The sequence below is a fragment of the Procambarus clarkii genome, chromosome 4 (assembly GCF_040958095.1).
Source record: "Procambarus clarkii isolate CNS0578487 chromosome 4, FALCON_Pclarkii_2.0, whole genome shotgun sequence".
Lineage (NCBI taxonomy): Eukaryota > Metazoa > Arthropoda > Malacostraca > Decapoda > Cambaridae > Procambarus > Procambarus clarkii.
This window is the reverse complement of record NC_091153.1, coordinates 19573040-19595938: the sequence shown is the minus strand read 5'-3', so window position 1 is coordinate 19595938 and position 22899 is coordinate 19573040. Positions and strand designations below refer to the sequence as shown.

The following is a 22899-nucleotide window of genomic DNA, read 5'->3' as shown; positions in this document are numbered from 1 at the left end:
CTAACAGGGTTGTAATACATTCCATTGTGCCAACCCCTCTTCTATAGGCATACATATCATGGTGCAGTTTAGGCATTTTTCACTCCAGTCTGTTGAGTGCCATTCTGTCAGCCGTCTTGGCTGCACAGCTTTGGAGAGAGATGGGCCTGGGATTAGCTGGATCTTTGGGTTTTTGGATCGGCACTATGTCTGCTCTATTCCAAGCAGAAGGTCTAGTTTGAGAAGTCCAGGCTAAATTAATTAACCTTAGGTATGCAGCGTCTCCCTCTGAGCCGAGGTTTCTAATCATTTTATAGGTTATTTTGTCGGCTCCAGGGGATGTATCCTTGGAGTTTTTCTTAGCCCGATTGAGCTCATTCAGTGTGAAGGGGGCATTAGTGTCAAAGACTTCTTCACATGCTGTAAGGATTCTGTGCCACCTTTCTTCCTCTAGTCCGGTCTGTACTGCTAATACATCTGGTGGAAGTTGATTGCTGGCTGCTCTCTCTGCAAACCTGGTTGCCAGTACTTCGGCTTCCTGTTGAGGATCCTTGGGGTGTGGAGCTTTAGGTGTTTTATTCCCTTTGGCTAGGTGAATTTGCTGCCACATCTCTCCGAGAGAGGTGTGTTCATTCAGGTGTGAACACGATTCTAGACACTTTTGTTCTTTTATTTGTCTGGTCTCTTGATGCACATGTTCCTTGACCTCACAAAGTAAGATCCTGTTGCAGTCACTTGGCTGCTTTTTGTATAGCTTTCTTGTTCTGTTTAGTCTATGGTTGAGTTCTTTGACACGTTCGCAATAGTACCAATGATCTTTATGGTGTCCGGTGGACTGTTTTTTCATTGGGATTGAGTGGTTGGCTGCACTTTGAATCGCTTTGACAAATTCTTGTTCTGCCTGATTAATGTCTTCGGGAAGATCATAGTTTCTTTGCCACTCTGAAATGAGGTTTTAAAATCGGTCCCAGTTTGCTAAAGCAAAGTTCCAGGCTTCAGATGGAGGCGGAGGTGGGGTGGGTAGGTCTAACTGAAGATCAATTTGGACCCCATAGTGGTCGCTTGTCAGTGTGGGCTCAACTGACCATGTTGCTGCATCTCTTAGGGAGGCTGAAACGAAGGTTAGGTCTAATCTGCCTCCTTGGATGTGGGTAGGTTCATTCTTGTTTAGGATTTGTATTTCTGGAAGCTGGTCCAGTAGATGTGTAATGTGTATGCCGGCTTCATTTGTTCTGTTCGAGCACAGTGCCAATCGATGATGGGCATTAAAATCTCCACAAATGATTGAGTTTGTTGTTGTCGCGTGTCCAAATAACACAGAGAGATCCATTTCGGCATGTGGAGACCTGTACACATTGAACACTTCAAGTTTGTCGTGTCTTAGCTCAATGGTAACTCCCATTACCTCTGTCCCTGCTCCACAATTGGGTGGGCTGGTTATGGACTTGGAGATCAGGTCACATTTTACATAGATTGCACATCCCTTGGATTGCCCATTGATCCATGGAAGGAAGAAGCCTCGATAGCCTGAGATTTTAGGTTCTAATCCGGCTCGAAGCAAGCTCTCCTGTAGTATCAGGATGTCTATGCCCTTGGTTGCTGCTATGCATTGCAAGTGTTGCAATTTAGTGTGCAGCCCTTGCGCATTCCATTGCAGGATCTTTAGACCTCTAGGTTCTTGGAATTTGCTGATAATTCCGTGGTATCCATGGAGTCTGATGAACACACCATGGAAATTGCAATTGGTGTATAGGTTCTTAGTGGACCTGAAATTGACTCATCAATGTCGCTTTCCGACGAGCTGGACTCTATCTGTTTTTTATGGGGGTGTCTCCTGCCCTGCTGTCTTGACGGTGTGGATATTACATCTTCGAATTTCTTGAGCTTGTGCTCAATTGTCTTCCGAGTCTCTGTGGTTTGCTTGATTCCATGTGAAGACAGCAGACTTTCGATCAACTCAGTGACCAAAGTTTTGAGCATTGGCCAGAGAGCGTCCAGTTCTGTGGGAGCACTATTTAATGCTGTGCAGGTTTGGGACCTAGTAGCTTTTAGACCCTTCTCGGTGGTAACTTTGACACTGGAATTGCTACTCCTATTGGCCCCAGTGTTCTTACTGAATGAAATGGGAGGCCGACTGCTTTGAACATGATTCTTGTGTCCTCCATCTTTCTTTTTGTCCTGTACAGAGGTCTTCTCACCCTTCACCATGGCCGATGGTGAAGGGCCGTGTGCCCCCCTCTTCCTGAATGGGTAGACCCCACGCGGTTTTAGTGGGCATGGGAGCTGGTATTCGTTTTGGTGGGGGTTTCGGCTCCACTGTAGGCGTGGTGGGGTTCGCTTGAAGCCTTTTGAGCCTTTCAGGGCATATCAAGTTCCAGGCATGATGTGCCTTGGAACAATTTGGGCATTTTGCCTGAACAGGGTGGATTGCCTTGAGTTTATCAATACATGTTTTTGTGTCATGGGGCTGGCTGCAGACTCCGCACCTCACTGGGCGTTGGCAGCCATCTTTGTGATGCCCAAATCTCTGACATCTGAAGCATTTTAGCGGTTCTGGGGTGTAAGGCCTGTGTTGGAACACGCCCCAGATTCCAAGGTCAAGTTTCTCCGGGATCCGTAGAGATTCCTGGTGTGCCATGTCTCTTGTAACTACCCTTCAATACACCCTCGACCCGAACTCACTACAACCGTGATCTTACACAACATAAAAAAAATCAATTCTTTTCCAAGAGAAAACCAACGAAATTCCCAAAATAGGAAATACAACGATTAATCGAGAGAATCGCTGAAGTGAATCCAATGAATGAGCGTCTGCCCCGCACTCGTGTCTGACCGTGAAATATCCCGCAGTTCTATTACTGAAAGCTAAGTTCTTTACGTTAAAAAAATTAAAGAATGTAATTTATATAAAACAATTTAAATGATAACGCAACTAACGCGCAGCACTCGTGATGGATTAAATAAAGAATATTTACTGTACTTTAACACTAAACGCACTTGAAGTAAGCAGCGTGGCCACTGATGACTGATGGAGCGGGACCAGCTGCGCTGAAAAAACTAAGTCCCGCGATTTTCGCTTAACGCTGAAAAATCAAAATTTTTATTCTGAAGGGAAATAACTAGTTTTACTTTACTAAACCGTTCTAGCGATTAATATAGACACCCAGGACATATATTTGCCTGCCAAAAATTGAATTTTCACCTAAAATTGCGTTTTCACTCAAATGCTGGACTCTGCCAATTTTCCTGCACTCAACAAAAAAATCTATCACCCCAAATATCACAAAACTCCCTTAATTCGCAAAAATGGGTTTCTCGTTCCCAGATATAAATACGTTATTATTTAATACTGACGCTGTATACAGAACAATACTGATGCATCGGGTGGTTTTAACACTCATTAATTCGAATTTTCGTCAAAATCTGAGGTTTTCCCCTCACTTGGACTCTGATAAAAATACAACACGATTTTCTCGAAAAATAACTAAATTCGGCAAAAATGTAATTATCACTGTTGAATGCTTAAGAACAGAATTACGTCCCTTGCGCGCACTAGAGGGTAATACTGACCCTAGAATATACACGAAACATGAAAATTCGAATTTTCGCCAAAATGTACAATTCTAGCCCAAGGCTGGACTTAGAAAAATTTTCCACCGACGTTTCCACAAAAACAAATTATAAGTCTAAAAACACAATTCTACCATCTTACTGGTAAACACTAGAATAATATCATCTGCATCGACTGGGGAATCCTAATGATACCCAGATCATATACGTGACCCACGAATACAAATTAATTACAGCTAACGACCTTCCGACGTTGACTTAGCCGAAAACTTACCCCAGAATACTTAGAAATATTCCACGAACTCTATTAAACATTTACAACGAAAATCACTATCCCTTAAACTCCTTCACTAACTATAGTGACCGACACATAGCCCTAAGTCCAGAGGATTAACTACGCTCTAGAAACAACGCCTCTTGACTTAGACTAATATAATAGGGAATAGCAAAGCTTAATGTGGGCACTTAGCCTAATATGCAAGAAAATGCTAAACACTTGGGAACATTTTTTTAACCGGGGATTGAATTTAGGGGAATTTTTTTTTTTTTAATCTCTAGAACACGCAAATAAAAGGAATTACTTTATAAATTTAATTATACTTAATTCAAAGATACACTCGACTTTATCCTATAATTGCTCCTACCGGCTCGTCGTACCGCACCTAGCCTAGGGGTCTCGACCGTCTAGGTTCTAACAGAGCGACACGCAGCTTTCTGCAACAATTAAGACTAGACACGACTCAACTTCCCCTAAGTGTGCGATCACTTAGTCGTTGAATCGCTGCTAGGTAGTTTACTAGTCCGTCCCTCGGAGGCCGCAACGCCCTTCACGGATTTACGTTTTTCCTAGCGTTTTGGGTCATCTAACAACGCCCTCGGACTATCTCCTGGCGTCCCACAGATAAATCCGCCCAGACAGCCTACAAGGAACTGCTGTTAAGAGTATGGTGGCTCCCAACACCTCTGAATCAATTGCAATGGGTCGAGTATGGTACCCAGTCCAATCAACTCGGAGTGGTCTCCTTAGCCAATAAATCTTAACAGCCTAATCTTACTAACTAAACCTTAATTGTATCAGCCCGCATGAACCCAAGATTCGCCAATCCCCACTCAAACGCACTGTTGTGAGGCGCACTGCTAATCCTGGCCCGCGGCTGTCCTCCCTAGCATCTATGCACGTGTCCGAATGGCTAGACGCGTGAGCCTTTCAACAATTTCAAACAAAATTGTTGAAACCACTGCTGTGCACCATTGTAACACAGAGGGGGGGGGGGGGTTGGTTCTCGAATGATCTTTCCTGCCTTTTTACTCCCTTCTGCCCGTATTCTTACTTTTGTTCTCTACCAAGGGACCCTAAAACTTTCACTCGAGCCGACCCCACGCCACGTGGTCTCGAGACGATTTACCGACTTGAGATTCTACAACCCGTATGACGTGGACTAGGCTTCTAGCAAAGCCCTAGGGTCGCCTTTCCGCCGCCACCACCAGACCAGCTACACTGAGCAATGATCGAGGTCTGGATCGATCATGCTAATTTAATCAATAACTTTGGGGCTTGATCCCCACTAGTAACATATACCCTTGGATCTTAAGTGTGGAATTAATTACAAATCCGGGAATGATAATCCTGATTCGATGTTAGAATCGGCGCCCAATTCAACTCGGCCTCGTGGGGACCACGTGACAAGGACAATTTCACATAAATATAACACACACATGGAAATAATGAAAATGCAAATTAATAACTAATTAATTTATTCCAAAACTAAACAAAATCTAAAAACAGATCACTCCCTGACTGGCAATGAATGGACTATTCCCTACAATTACTCCTAAAGCAATTCTACCTTGGGCGACCAGCTAGATGTTCGTGCTGTCGGGAGGCCGATGATGGGAAGGCCACCTGCCCGAGTTGTTTCTCAAACCACACTGTCCGTCCTCTCTCTGATGCTCCTCTCCCCAGGAGCCCAGAGCAGAGTATTGTTCCGCATCGTTAAGTTACTTACAAGGCTTAAGTTATAACAACTAACCTCTATTTGCACTGAATGATCCAGATTGGTTGAATTATTTTACTGAAGTTAAATTACCCAAGCATCTTAAGGAAGAGCTATTTCCAATAAAAAATGGCTCTCTGACCTTTGAGAAATAGAGGACATGGAACCTCGTGACCTATGACCGCCAGGTCACTCTGCAATAAAGAGTAGTCCTGGCTCGTGACGTCACTGATGGTGACTTAACTCAATAATTAGAAAACTCTTGATATTATAAACAGTAATACTATACAATACAATTTGAATGCAAAATGAATGAAGGCTAATTTTTCTAAATAAGTGAATACTATAGGATGATTCATTATACGAAACTTGTGAACAAAGGCGTCAATTATTTTCACCGCGAATTCCCTGGGGTTAGGTCCCGTTTTCGTGTGGGTCCAGCTTCCCATTCTCCCCTGTGTAGATAACCATTCTGGATAATTCTTACAACAAACCTAGTTTGTTACAACTCAGCAACGGCAGACGACGACTGACAGCTCGAGCCCGATGTCTGCACCCTCTGGCGACGAAGCCATCACTCCCTTGATCTGGCATATTCAAATAAACTTCGATAGGCAGACTGTACACCATGCATCCCAATCAGGATGAATGCTTCTTTCTTCGCATGCTGTTGGTAAATGTGCCCGGTCCAACGTCTTTCCAGCAATTGAGATTTGTCAACGGCGTTACACATGCAACTTTTCTTGTGCATGTTGTTGTTATTGTTGTTAAAGATTTAGCTACTCAGGACGAAGTGTCCATGTAGCACGGGCTATGGTGAGCCCGTAATTGAGTTTGGTTATACATGATAACCTTTTTCCTGTGATATTTGGGTCTAAGTTTAAAATGGAGGAGAGGACTTCTCCTTTTTCCCTGCTTACCTCGTAGTGCATGTCAAGCTCTGAATTTATTGGAGAACGACCGTCACTGGGATGTTTGCATTAATATGCGTCCAACACCTCACATACAAATCAAATTCGTGCATTGTTTGCAATCATGTTGACCACCGGCTCTCCTTCATCTCCAACAGAGTTATGGGAAAAATATAAATTGCACATGCTGAAGATATTATCCGTCGAATACCTAAGCAAATTTCAAATATGAACATGGATTTCACAGCAAAAATCTACAACGAAGCGTTGATAATGATTAAAGATTTGTGCTTAGAAATCGCGAACAAAGTTCTCAATCAATTGGAAATGCCATCACCGAATCGATCTGCTGATCCTTCGTTCTATGTAGAACTGCGTCGTGAACAAAATTACAACACAGGTCACCTGTTGTCGTATGTGCAATCAAATATTCCTAATCTAACGCTTGAGTGCAAACGCATTTACAGTCAAATAGATCAAACTGTCAATAACGGGCTTGGATAAATCATCTTCTTAAATGCGCCAGGAGGAACTGGTAAAACCTTCCTAATTAGACTGATTCTAGCAGCTATTCGATTCCAATATGGCAATGCGTTAGCTCTTGCGTCGTCCGGCATTGCAGAGACATTGCTACCAGGTGGAAGAACTGCCCATTTGGCTTTGAAATTGCCATTAACGTGCAATTCATTGAAACTCCCACGTGCAACATTTCCAAGGCATCTGGCATGGGAAAAGTATTGCAGAAATGCAAACCTATTCTTTGGGATGAATACCAAATGACCCACAAAAAATGGCTTGAGGCTCTTAATCGATCATTGCATGATTTGCGTGGAAATATCAGACCATTTGGGAACGCATTAATATTGCTTGCAAGAGATTTCAGGCAAACATTACCTGTAATTCCTCGATCGACACCAGCGCGCGAAATAAATGTTGCCTGAAATACTCTACTTTGTGACTCCACGCAAAGACGTTAAAATTAACTACAAATATGCGTGTCCAGCTGCAAAACGATTAATCAGCTGAGATATTCTCACATCAATTTCTGGAAATTGGGAACGGAAATGTGCCGGTTTATCTGACCTCAGGACGAATTTCCTTGCCTCATAACTCCTGCAATTTACTGACGTCAAAGAAAAAAAATGTTGGAAAAAGTATTTCCCATTATTCAAACCAATTATAAGAATCACGATTGGCTGAGTGAACGAGCCAAGTTCACTCACTCTTCACTCAGTTCAAGAATAGCTATTCTTGTGGCCAAGAACAAAGATGTCTGCGAACTTAACAATATTATTCAGTCTAACATTCAAAGTAAGGCAGTCACATACAAGTCCGTTGACACTGTTGAGGAAACAGATGAAGCGGTTAATTATCCAACAGAATTTTTGAATTGACTCGATCTACCAGGAATACCACCGCACGTACTCCAACTGAAAATCGGTGTGCCAATTATCATATTGCGAAATATCAATAAGCCAAAGTTTTGCAACAGCACGAGGCTTGCAGTAAAAAAAATAATCAGCAACGTCGCAGCAGCAACAATCTTGACAGGACCTTTATAAGGTGTAGATGTCCTCATTCCACGCATTCCTATGATTCCAACGGATATGCCATTTCAATTTAAGAGATTGTAATTTCCAATTCGGTTGGCGTTTGCAATCACCATCAACAAAAGCTCAGTGTCAATCTTTAGAATTGTGTGGTTTATATGTAGACACAGAATGCTTCTCACATGGATAATTATATGATGGGTGTTCTAGAGTCGGCAAACCAGACAATCTCTATATCTCCACAGACGATGGAACAACAAAACCTATTGTATACCCACAAGCTTTGTAAACTTAAACATATTAGAAACGTGCGCTCTCTCTTTTCTTTCTTATCCATTTACCCAGACCGAGCCACAGCAACGGGTGGCGGGTACAGCTAGTCTATAAATAAAAATGGAAATGTTATTTTGTTCAAAATTGCTAATCTCCGAAAGTTTTTCACTGATTGCTTTGAAATTTTCACACAACGTTCCATTCACATCCGAGCGAATTGTTATGTACATATTATATAGATGTCACATCTGTGACGGGAAGAAAACATGCTTTTTGAAAAAAACTGTTTTTTTCATGTGTTTTTCATGTGAGGGAAATCTTCGAAACCTCTTTACCGATTGCTTTGAAATTTTAACACAACGTTGCATTTGAATAGGTGGGTCTTTTTATATATCTACTAAATACATGTCTCACCTGTGACAGGAAAAAACATGTTTTTTTTTTTAAACAGCACCATCTGTTGGACGTAAGAGCAACACACGCTGCAATCTCCGAAAATTCTTTACCGATTACTTTGAAAATTTGATACAAGGTTCCAGATAAATGTGCGCGTGTTTTTATATACCTACTTTATAGATGCCGCACATGTGACAGAAATAATTAGAGAAAATATATTAATTCAGGAAAACTTGGCTTATTAGGCAAATCAGGCCTTGCATAGAAGGCTGAGAAGTGCGTTCTGGCTACTAGGTACGACATATATATATATATATATATATATATATATATATATATATATATATATATATATATATATATATATATATATATATATATATATATATATATATATATATGTCGTACCTAGTACGACATATATATATATATATGTACCTAGTAGCCAGAACGTACTTCTCGGCCTACTATGCAAGGCCCGATTTGCCTAATAAGCCAAGTTTTCCTGAATTAATATATTTTCTCTAAATTTTTTCTTATGAAATGATAAAGCTACCCATTTCATTATGTAGGAGGTCAATTTTTTTTTATTGGAGTTAAAATTAACGTAGATATATGACCGAACCTAACCAACCCTACCTAACCTAACCTAACCTATCTTCATAGGTTAGGTTCGGTTAGGCAGCCGAAAAAGTTAGGTTAGGTAGTCGAAAAACAATTAATTCATGAAAACTTGGCTTATTAGGCAAATCGGGCCTTGCATAGTAGGCTGAGAAGTGCGTTCTGGCTACTAGCTACGACATATATATATATATATATATATATATATATATATATATATATATATATATATATATATATATATATATATATATATATATATATATATATATATATATATATATATAACTCACATCCCTGAAGTGACTCAAACTCATACTGCAGGAGCACTCTGCTGACGTACTGGATCCCTTAACCACTCGACCAACACGACCGGACAAAAGAGGATAGTAGCCGAGGCTATTTCCATCCCCCCGCCGGCACTCGGTTGGTAATCTTGGGCATGGGATTTTATCAAATCACCTCATTTTTTGGGGCACACATGAGGAATACAAATGCGAACAAGCCTGAATGGTCCCCAGGACTATATGCAACTGAAAACTCACACCCCAGAAGAGACTCGAACCCATACTGCCAGGAGCCTTCTGCTGGCATACAGGATCCTTTAACCACTCGACCAACACGACCGGACAAAAGAGGATGGTAGCCGAGGCTATTTCCATCCCCAAGCCGGCACTCAGTTGGTAATCTTGGGCATGGTATAGTCACAGGGCATATAGTCGTGGGGACCATTCAGGCTTGTTCGCATTTATATTCCTCATGTGTGCCCCAAAGAATGAGGTGATTTGATAAAATACCATGCCCAAGATTACCAACCGAGTGCCGGCGAGGGGTTGGAAATAGCCTCGGCTATATATCCCCCACTCCACTGTATCTACGTCCTCCCCACCAACCCCAAATCATCTTTCCCCTCGTCCTCCACACCATCTCTCACTCCCCCGTCCCCTCGTCCTCCCTACCATTCCCCCTCCCCCACCCCCTTGTCCTCCCTACCATTCCCAATTCCATCGTCCTCCTCACCATTCTCCATTCCCGTGTCCCCTCGTCCCCACGATCCCCAACTTCCTTTTCCCCCTTGTCCACCCCACCGTTACCCCCTCCGCTGTCCCTGTGTCCTCCTCACCATCCCCCACTCCCGTCCCCTCATCCTCCCCACCTTTCCCCACTCCCTCATCCGATGCATTCCCAAATGATCTGATGTTTCTATCAGATAATTGGGAACATAAGATGATCTAATGTTCCCATCACAAAAATGTAAGAAAATCACTTAAAAAAATGAAATGAAAACCAATGAAAAAATAAAAAAATAAACTATATACACGAAATAAACAGTATGGTACACAAAACAGCTCAATTCCAATGCAATGTCCCACATAATAATTAAATCGAAATAAAAATAAGTCAAATTCTATGAAAATTCAATTTATCAATGCAATCGGAAATATTGAAATGGAATCGTAACATATTTAGTATTGCGTGGGACTCTTACATGCAACAGATGATGCTGTTTCTTAAAAAAATAATATTTTTACCTATCACAGGTGTGGCAACTATTCTTATACTCATAGAATGAACGGTATAATAAAGAACACAGCTCAATTCCAATGAAATGTCACACAAAATAATTTAAACAAAATTAAAATATATCGAAATTAATAAAAATTCAATTTATCAATGCAATGCGAAACATTGAAATGGAATCGTAACATATTTAGTATAGCATGTATTGCTGTTATGTGCAACAGATGGCGCTGTTTACCAAAAAAAAGTTTTATCTGTCACATGTGCGGCATCTATAAAATAGGTATATAAAAACACGCGCACATTTATCTGGAACCTTGTGTCAAATTTTCAAAGTAATCGGTGAAGAATTTTCGGAGATTGCAGCGTGTGTTGCTCTTACGTCCAACAGATGGTGCTGTTTAAAAAAAAAAAAAAAATGTTTTTTCCTGTCACAGGTGAGACATGTATTTAGTAGATATATAAAAAGACCCACCTATTCAAATGCAACGTTGTGTTAAAATTTCAAAGCAATCGGTAAAGAGGTTTCGAAGATTTCCCTCACATGAAAAACACATGAAAAAAACAGTTTTTTCAAAAAGCATGTTTTCTTCCCGTCACAGATGTGACATCTATATAATATGTACATAACAATTCGCTCGGATGTGAATGGAACGTTGTGTGAAAATTTCAAAGCAATCAGTGAAAAACTTTCGGAGATTAGCAATTTTGAACAAAATAACATTTCCATTTTTATTTATAGACTAGCTGTACCCGCCACCCGTTGCTGTGGCTCGGTCTGGGTAAATGGATAAGAAAGAAAAGAGAGAGCGCACGTTTCTAATATGTTTAAGTTTACAAAGCTTGTGGGTATACAATAGGTTTTGTTGTTCCATCGTAGTGAGTCCGGGTCGAGGGTGTATTGAAGGGTAGTTACAAGAGACATGCCACACCAGAAATCTCAGGAAATGTTTAACCCAGGCAGTGACCAGTCAGTGGGGACCAGTGGAAGTGTAGAGGACAGCACCTCTTCCGACACCACTGGGGACCGCTCAGGTAGCTCAGCTGAAGTGACAGGTGGGGTCAGTGGGACTGAAGTGACAGGATCACGGGTTCTGCATAGGACTGAGCAGTCGAGGGTATCTTCCCATTCCAGTACAGATACGATTATTGACATGAGTGGGGAGTCTCGCGAGGATTCGTTCCAAGAGTGGGGGGAGTCGTCTTGGGTTCCCTCACAAATAACATCGACGCCATGCCAACAGGGCAGACAGGGAGCTGGACAGGGGGCTTCAGTTAGTACGGTAGGACGTCTCACTTCGCTCGGTAGAGAACATCACCAGCAACCTGTTCAACGGGAACAGGAACAGCAACCTGTTCAACGGGAACAGGAACAGCAACCTGTTCAACGGGAACAGGAACAGCAACCTGTTCAACGGGAACAGGAACAGCAACCTGTTCAACGGGAACAGGAACAGCAACCTGTTCAACGGGAACATCACCAGCAACCTGTTCAACAGGAACAGGAACAACCCCACCAACAACAGGAACTACCCCACACAACACCAATACCACAACACCTAGGTACATCTCATCCGTCACTACAACAACCCCAACCCCACCTCCCATACCAACCCCATCCTCACTTCCTATACCAACCCCATCCTCACTTCCTATACCAGCCCCAACCTCCATTCCTCCGTGGTCTGACACTGTCATATATATATATATATATATATATATATATATATATATATATATATATATATATATATATATATATATATATATATATATATATGTCGTACCTAGTAGCGAGAACGCACTTCTCAGCCTACTATTCAAGGCCCGATTTGCATAATAAGCCAAGTTTTCATGAATTAATGTTTTTTCTACTACCTAACCTACCTAACCTAACCTAACCTAACCTAACCTAACTTTTTCGGCTACCTAATAATATATAGGTAGCCGAAATAAATATATATATATATATATATATATATATATATATATATATATATATATATATATATATATAATTAGGTATATAATACCTAATTATATATATATATATATAATATATATATATATATATATATATATATATATATATATATATATATATATATATATATATATATATATATATATATATATGTCGTACCTAGTAGTCAGAACTCACTTCTCAGCCTACTATTCAAGGCCCGATTTGCCTAATAAGCCAAGTTTTCCTGAATTAATATATTTACTATAATTTTTTTCTTATGAAATGATAAAGCAACCCTTTTCTCTATGTATGAGGTCAATTTTTTTTTATTGGAGTTAAAATTAACGTAGATATATGACCGAACCTAACCAACCCTACCTAACCTAACCTAACCTATATTTATAGGTAAGGTTAGGTTAGGTAGCCAAAAAAAGCTAGGTTAGGTTAGGTTAGGTAGGTTAGGTAGACGAAAAAACATTAATTCATGAAAACTTGGCTTATTAGGCAAATCGGGCCTTGAATAGTAGGCTGAGAAGTGCGTTCTGGCTATTAGGTACGACATATATATATATATATATCTCCTTCAGGGAGACCCAGAAAACTAACAAGTACAGGGACCTAGAACGTTGTTACAAGTTCGTGCCAATAGGCTCTGAGACTCTGGGCGCCTGGGGTAAATGTGCACTTAAGTTCCTGAAGGAGCTGGGCGAGGAACTCATTGGGAAGACTAGAGACCCAAGAGCGGCCAGTTTTATGTTCCAGCGCCTCAGTGTCGCTGTTCAGAGGGGAAATGCGTGTTGTGTCTTGGGTACGCACCCGACCCCCGAGGAACTGGACGATGCCTTCGAACACTGATTGGTATATTGTTATATAAGTGTGTGTTTTCTGTAAACTGTAACATTGCAATAAAATCAAATAAAAACAAAAAAAAAAATAATAGGGGTGGTAGGAGAGGAAAAGATTAAAGTATTCAGTGAGAATCCACAAGGTCTTCTCTGAACACTATTTATTTTCTTCTTCGAGGATGTGGGTCCCTTTAATTAAACCAGTGGTGGTACCCCTATATATATATATATATATATATATATATATATATATATATATATATATATATATATATATATATATATATATATATATATATATATATATATATATATATATATATATATATATATATATATATATATATATATACATATATATATAGGTGTAATCATTTTTACTGAAAAAATTTTGCCCAGGGATGAAACCACAGCCCAAGCACTGAGAGAAAAACACCCCCTCAGGGCCGTAGGTGGACCTCCCCCACAGGTCAGGCTCGCCCCTAATCAGGAACCTCTCGTCCTCCGGGAGTCAGAGGTTTATAAAGCTATCGTTTCATTTCCCCCGGGCTCCTCAGGAGGCTACACGGGGGTAAGACCTCAACATGTGAAGGAAATGGTGAACCCTGTTCTTGGCCCAGCTGCAGAAGCGCTCCTGACAGAAATCACAACGTTTGTCAACAACTGCCTCGCCGGGTTAATCCCTGATGAAATCAAACCATTCTTCTTTGGTGCATCCATATGTGCCCTCAAAAAGAAGGGGGGAGGAATCAGACCCATTGCCGTTGGTAATACCCTTCGCCGCCTAGTTGCAAGGGCTGCTGTCAGAAGTATCCGAACGGAAGCAGCCACCATGCTGCAACCCAACCAGCTGGGGTTTGGAGTCCCCCAAAGCTGTGAAGCAGCGGCTCATGCTGCACGAGCCTACATTAGCTCTCTTACTGAAGACCAGGCAGTAGTAAAATTATATTTTAAAAACGCTTTCAACTCGGTCAAAAGGGAAGTAATCCTCACTGCAGTCCAGGAACATTGCCCAAGCATTCTCCCGTTTGTGTCAGCAGGCTACAGCAAAGACTCAACCCTCCTGTTTGGCAAACATGAAGTCACCTCAGCAGAGGGAATTCAACAGGGTGACCCACTTGCACCGTTCCTCTTTTGCATAGCGGTTCGAGAAATTACAATCAGACTGTCCAGCGAGCTCAACATCTGGTTCCTGGATGATGGCACTCTGGCAGGCACACAAGATTCCCTGCTAGAAGACTTACAGCTGGTGAAGACACGGGGGGAGTCCATGGGTCTCGTTCTTAGCCCCTCCAAGTGCGAAATTATTGCATCTAGTGAAGTAATCATTAGAGCAGTGAAATCAGTTCTACCAGAAGCCTCAGTCGTTAAACCTACCGACAGCACACTACTCGGAGCACCTCTGGGCCACAATGCCATTGCTGCAGTCCTTGACGAAAAGTTTAGAGACCTAAAGAGGATGGAAGAGAGAATTGGGGACTTGGACTCCCACGATGCCCTCTACCTTCTCACAAAGTGCCTTACCCTGCCCAGGCTAACATACTTCTTAAGGTGTGCACCAACTTTTGGCAACCCACTTCTAAATCAATATGATGAGCTCCTCAGGTCAATATTCAGGAAGGCGCTCAACCTAGATTTAGATGACAGTCAGTGGGACCAAGCAACACTACCAGTGAGATTTGGAGGGATAGGCATACGAAAGGCAACTGAGGTAGCACTTCCAGCATTCTTATCCTCATGTACAGCAGCCAACGAATTGGTAGGGCAGATCCTACCAGAGCGTATGAGAGAGACAGCGGGAACTCATGATCAAACGTTCATCGAAGCAGCCAGACAATGGGACACCATTGCACACCCTCAACCCCGACCACAAGTCCCAAAAGACCACAAGCAGGCCCATTGGGATAGCCCCATAATGGAAAAGACTGTCACAGCAATGATTGACAACGCTGATGCTGAAAACAAAGCCCGCCTCCTAGCGGTAATAGCACCCCACGCCGGGGATTTTTTATTTGCTGTGCCCAATGCAGCCCTGGGAACTCGCCTCAGTCATGACGCTCTCCGCATTGGAGTTGCCCTTCGCCTTGCCGCCCCCATCCTCACCGAACATAGGTGCATCTGCGGAACTGCGATGGCAGACCAATATGGTCGTCATGGTCTGGTATGTCGTAAATCACAGGGTAAAATTGCAAGACATGAAGAAGTCAACGACATCATCAAGAGGAGCCTCGCCACAGCCCGCTGCCCGGCACAAAGAGAACCACACTTATCCAGACCTAACGACCCTCAGAAGCGCCCTGATGGGGTAACCTTGCTACCTTGGAAGGATGGTAAGCAAGTGGTATGGGACTACACGTGCGCTGCCACACTGGCCAGTACCTACCTCCACTACAGCACACGTGAAAGCGGTGGTGCTGCTTCTTTCAGGGAATCGCAGAAAATTATTAAATACAGAGGTCTAGCACACTGCTACAGCTTTGTTCCGATCGGCTCGGAGACCCTCGGTTCGTGGGGAAAATGTGCATTGAAGTTCCTGAAGGAGTTGGGTGACAAATTGATCAGCGCTACAAAAGACCAGAGAGCAAAAAGTTTCTTGTTCCAGCGCCTCAGTGTTGCGATTCAGAGGGGAAATGCCTGTTGCGTCTTGGGCACTAGTCCAACTTCAGAGGAATTCGAAGAAGTGTTTGACTTGCAACAATGATCGAACCCGTCTGTGACATTCATCAATGTTTCCCATTGTTGTGTTCTTCAAGAGATCCATAACCTTTAAGCACCTTTTTGCATTATTATTTTTGTATCAACCCATGTATATCTTGTAACCATCAAATGCATAATAAAGCACAAAAAATATTCAAGGAAGGGGGTGGTAGGAGAAAAGCACACAGAAACTGTATTGGAGGGGATCTAAACATTCCCTCTAATGCGTTATGCGTGGTTTCCTCCGAGGCTATGGGTCCCCCTTCTTCCAGCTAGAGGTGGTACTCCCTTCCTTATATATATATATATATATATATATATATATATATATATATATATATATATATATATATATATATATATATATATATATATATATATACATATATATATATATATATATATATATATATATATATATATATATATATATATATATATACATATATATATATATACATATATATATGTATATATATATATATATATATATATATATATATATATATATATATATATATATATATATATATATATATATATAACTGAAAACTCACACCCCAGAAGTGACTCGAACCCATACTCCCAGGAGCCACGCAACTGGTATGTACAAGACGCCTTAATCCACTTGACCATCACGACCGGACATAATGAGGTGATAGCCGAGGCTATTTGAACCACCCCACCGCCGGCACTCGGATAGTAATCTTGGGCATAGCATTTTACCAAATCACCTCATTCTTTGGGGCACACGTGAGGAACACAAATGCGAACAAGCCTGAATGGTCCCCAGGACAATATGCAACTGAAAACTCACACCCCAGAAGTGACTCGAACCCATACTCCCAGGAGCCACGCAACTGGTATGTACAAGACGCCTTAATCCACTTGACCATCACGACCGGACATAATGAGGTGATAGCCGAGGCTATCCTGGGGACCATTCAGGCTTGTTCGCATTTGTGTTCCTCACGTGTGCCCCAAAGAATGAGGTGATTTGGTAAAATGCTATGCCCAAGATTACTATCCGAGTGCCGGCGGTGGGGTGGTTCAAATAGCCTCGGCTATCACCTCATTATGTCCGGTCGTGATGGTCAAGTGGATTAAGGCGTCTTGTACATACCAGTTGCGTGGCTCCTGGGAGTATGGGTTCGAGTCACTTCTGGGGTGTGAGTTTTCAGTTGCATATTGTCCTGGGGACCATTCAGGCTTGTTCGCATTTGTGTTCCTCACGTGTGCCCCAAAGAATGAGGTGATTTGGTAAAATGCTATGCCCAAGATTACTATCCGAGTGCCGGCGGTGGGGTGGTTCAAATAGCCTCGGCTATCACCTCATTATGTCCGGTCGTGATGGTCAAGTGGATTAAGGCGTCTTGTACATACCAGTTGCGTGGCTCCTGGGAGTATGGGTTCGAGTCACTTCTGGGGTGTGAGTTTTCAGTTGCATATTGTCCTGGGGACCATTCAGGCTTGTTCGCATTTGTGTTCCTCACGTGTGCCCCAAAGAATGAGGTGATTTGGTAAAATGCTATGCCCAAGATTACTATCCGAGTGCCGGCGGTGGGGTGGTTCAAATAGCCTCGGCTATCACCTCATTATGTCCGGTCGTGATGGTCAAGTGGATTAAGGCGTCTTGTACATACCAGTTGCGTGGCTCCTGGGAGTATGGGTTCGAGTCACTTCTGGGGTGTGAGTTTTCAGTTGCATATTGTCCTGGGGACCATTCAGGCTTGTTCGCATATATATATATATATATATATATATATATATATATATATATATATATATATATATATATATATATATATATATATATATATATATATATATATATGACAGTGTCAGAACACGGAGGAAAATTGAAACAGGAAATTCCTTAAGTACTTCCGTATATTAATACATCTTCAGAAGGAGTATTGACTCCTTCTGAAGATGTATTAGTATACGAAAGTACTTAAGGAAATTCCTGTTTCAATTTTCCTTCGTGGTCTGACACTGACACATTTTTAGTCACGTGATTAATCATTTTTATTTTCGTGATATACACACACACACACACACACATATATATATATATATATATATATATATATATATATATATATATATATATATATATATATATATCTGAAAACTCACACCCCAGAAGTGACTCGAACCCATACTCCCAGGAGCAACGCAACTGGTAACTACAGGACGCCTTAATCCGCTTGACCATCATGACAGGACAAATTGAGTGCCGGCGGGGAAGTGGTTCAAATAGCTTCGGCTATCACTTCCTTTTGTCCGGTCGTGATGATCAAGCGGATTAAGGCGTCCTGTAGTTACCAGTTGCGTTGCTCCTGGGAGTATGGGTTCGAGTCACTTTTGGGGTGTGAGTTTTCAGTCGCATATAGTCCTGGGGACCATTCAGGCTTGTTCACATTTGTGTTCCTCACGTGTGCCCCAAAGAATGAGGTGATTTGATAAAATGCTATGCCTAAGATTACCATCCGAGTGCCGGCGGGGAAGTGGTTCAAATAGCTTCGGCTATCACTTCCTTTTGTCCGGTCGTGATGGTCAAGCAGATTAAGGCGTCCTGTAGTTACCAGTTGCGTTGCTCCTGGGAGTATGGGTTCGAGTCACTTCTGGGGTGTGAGTTTTCAGTCGCATATAGTCCTAGGGACCATTCAGGCTTGTTCACACACACACACACACACACACACACACATATATATATATATATATATATATATATATATATATATATATATATATATATATATATATATATATATATATATATATGTATATATATATAAAATATATATATATATATATATATATATATATATATATATATATATATATATATATATATATATATATATATATTAGTATATTTTGGTAGCAGTCTTTCCTGTAGACATATATTATTAAATATGACCGAAAAAGTAAGATTAATAATTCTAACACGAATTTTCTCGATCTTTCGTACATTTCTTTTCACTGTTGGTGGTAATTCAAAAATCAATTCTCCAAAATTCATTTTTATTTCTATTCTGACGCGACACTTGAGCGCGTTTCGTAAAACTTATTACATTTTCAAAGACTTTAGTTTACACATACACAACTGAATAGAACTTACACATCTCCGATTTGTTTATATCTACATTTGAGTGAGGTGGATGGGGTGAGGTGGTATTAATAGGGCATTAATTTCATCAACACAAGACAGAACACGAAACAATGGGTATTGAATGGAAGTGATTGTAGAAAGCCTATTGGTCCATATTTCTTGATGCTTCTATATTGGAACGGAGTCTTGAGGTGGGTAGAATATAGTTGTGTTGTGGGTCGAGGTCGAATATTTCGTCCAACAGGATTTCCAACTCCACTTTCCGGGCCATCTCACTCGGTCTGGACATAACGTGACACTTTATACCCAGATTTAGGAGAGTGATTTGGTCCTCAGTGAGGTTAATTCCTGCAAGGTTCAGGAAGTCATCTCTTGGTCGTGGAATTGCCATAGGTCCTCCATATAACGTTGTTAGTTTATTGATAATCCTTGTTTCAGTGCTGAGGTGATGTCGGTCTGTGAGGATGTCGATATTTACAACTATATTCTACCCACCTCAAGACTCCGCTCCAATATAGAAGCATCAAGAAATATGGACCAATAGGCTTTCTACAATCACTTCCATTCAATACCCATTGTTTCGTGTTCTGTCTTGTGTTGATGAAATTAATACCCTATTAATACCACCTCACCCCATCCACCTCACTCAAATGTAGATATAAACAAATCGGAGATGTGTAAGTTCTATTCAGTTGTGTATGTGTAAACTAAAGTCTTTGAAAATGTAATAAGTTTTGCGAAACGCGCTCAAGTGTCGCGTCAGACTAGAAATAAAAATGAATTTTGGAGAATTGATTTTTGAATTACCACCAACAGTGAAAAGAAATGTACGAAAGATCGAGAAAATTCGTGTTAGAATTATTAATCTTACTTTTTCGGTCATATTTAATAATATATATATATATATATATATATATATATATATATATATATTTATATATATATATATATATATATATATATATATATATATATATATATATATATGCGAACAAGCCTGAATGGTCCCCAGGACAATATGCAACTGAAAACTCACACCCCAGAAGTGACTCGAACCCATACTCCCAGATGCCACGCAACTGGTATGTACAAGACGCCTTAATCCACTTGACCATCACGACCGGACATAATGAGGTGATAGCCGAGGCTATTTGAACCACCCCACCGCCGGCACTCGGATAGTAATCTTGGGCATAGCATTTTACCAAATAAAATGGTAAAATTTGGTAAAATGCTATGCCCAAGATTACTATCCGAGTGCCGGCGGTGGGGTGGTTCAAATAGCCTCGGCTATCACCTCATTATGTCCGGTCGTGATGGTCAAGTGGATTAAGGCGTCTTGTACATACCAGTTGCGTGGCATCTGGGAGTATGGGTTCGAGTCACTTCTGGGGTGTGAGTTTTCAGTTTATATATATATATATATATATATATATATATATATATATATATATATATATATATATATATATATATATATATATATATATATATATATATATATAATCCTTGCACTTAATAACACAACTTTCCAATCTCCTCTGCAGGTCTGTTCTCACGAGCCATCATGCAGTCAGGGAGTGCCTTGGACCCTTGGGTGGTGAGGAATGACCACAAGTCAGTGGCCTTCAAAATCGGCCAGATGATTGGCTGCCCGACACCAGACGTTGTATCTGAGAGCAACACCAGTGACAGTAAGGCCTTGAAAAGGTGCTTGCAGAAAGCCTCACTGAGCTCTCTCGTCCCTGCCTCCAGGAAATTCTCGGTAAATTCTTTTAACTTTTATTTTGTTTTTAATTACAAAACTGGGTCAAGCATGCCATCACGAGTGGACACTTTTATTCAATTTGATTTGTTATCTGATATTATCTTGAATGTGTTATTACGTAAACATTGAATCTCATCCCTCCAAGACACACACACAGTACACAGGGACTGAGAACATGTGTCGGCTGCGCTCCTCGGAAAGTATTCATAACTCTGGGCATATGAGCGATACGGAGGAATATAATTGTGTGTTGATATTAAGAAGTGTAACACAACGTATAGGCAATAGCAATTTCAGTGGCAGTGTCTGAGTGTGCTAAGTAGACAATTAAAATAGGAATGCAACATCAGCACCACGAGGCAGGAAACTTGGAGCCTGGCAGCGGTGTGGACATCAACAACAACATTGACTATTGAACGCTTCATTCTCACCTAGTGCCTCTTGCGTCAATCATACGGTGTACATTGGGCTTTTTAGTCTTGGCAATTAGTCTTGGCAATTAGTCTTGGCAATTAGTCTTGGACATAAGCTAAAGAACGAAAAAAAATCTCGAATTATACATCTCATTGGGGGACTACTTTTCTCACCTGTGTGTTATTAGACCACCTTACCAATCCCCCCCCCAACCATCCCACCCCCCTTCACCATATACCACACACACACACACACACACACACACACACACACACACACACACACACACACACACACACACACACACACACACACACACACACACACACACTCACTCCATTTCCTCTCCCTCTCTCTCCCTCTTTCCTATGCTCTCTGTCGCTCTACCACACTCTCCCTTGCTCTCCCTCACCCTCCTTCTCTCCTTCCCTCCCTCGCTCTCTCTCTCCCTCACTCCATTCTTCTCCCTCCCTCCCTCCTTCCTTCCCTCCCGCCACCTGCTAACCCCCCACCGTACAACCCCCCTCTCACCCTACACACACACGCAAGAAGAAAACCCTGATGTAATAGGACTAACGGAAACAAAATTGTCAGGAGTCATAACAGATGCTGTGTTTCCAAAGGACTACTATATAGTAAGGAAAGAGAGGGAAGGGAGAGGAGGTGGAGGAGTGGCCCTGCTGATAAGGAAGGACTGGAGTTTTGATGAGATGGAAATTCCGGGCTGTGACGGATTCAGAGATTACATAACAGGAACTATAACAATGGGTGGACCTAAGATAATAGCGGCAGTCATTTACAACCCTCCCCTAAATGAGAGAAGACCTAGACAGGAGTTTGATAGGAACAACATGGGAACCATTAATATAATAGAGAGAGCAGCTTCAGTTGCCTGCAGGAATGGCTCAAGACTCTTAATCATTGGCGATTTTAACCATGGAAAGAAAGACTGGGAGAATGGGGACCCACATGGAGGTGCAGATACGTGGAGAGCTAAACTCTTGGAAGTGGCAACAAGGAATTTTCTGAGCCAGCATGTCAAGGAACCCACAAGAGTGAGAGGCAATGATGAACCAGCTAGACTCGACTTGATATTCACCCTGAATGAGTCAGAAATAAGGGAAGTCAAAGTTGAAGCCCCCATAGGAATGAGTGACCACAGTGTACTGACCTTTGAGTACTTGGTGGAGGTAGGGATAACCTATCCAAGGATGGGATCGGAGGGAAAAAGACTGAATTACCGAAGAGGAAAATATGACGAGATGAGGAACTTCCT

The 22899-nt window shown here is 41.4% G+C and overlaps 1 protein-coding gene across 2 annotated transcripts in view; it reads left to right on the top strand.

Moving 5' to 3' along the window:
• Window positions 1–22899, top strand: part of LOC123751063 (pyrethroid hydrolase Ces2a) — a 343394-nt gene that overhangs the window by 227901 nt on the left and 92594 nt on the right. For both annotated transcript variants that reach the window (XM_069333166.1, XM_069333161.1), the window contains exon 6: window positions 20989–21206. In XM_069333166.1, coding sequence (XP_069189267.1) covers window positions 20989–21206 — 218 coding nt within the window. The remainder of the gene's footprint in view (window positions 1–20988; window positions 21207–22899) is intronic.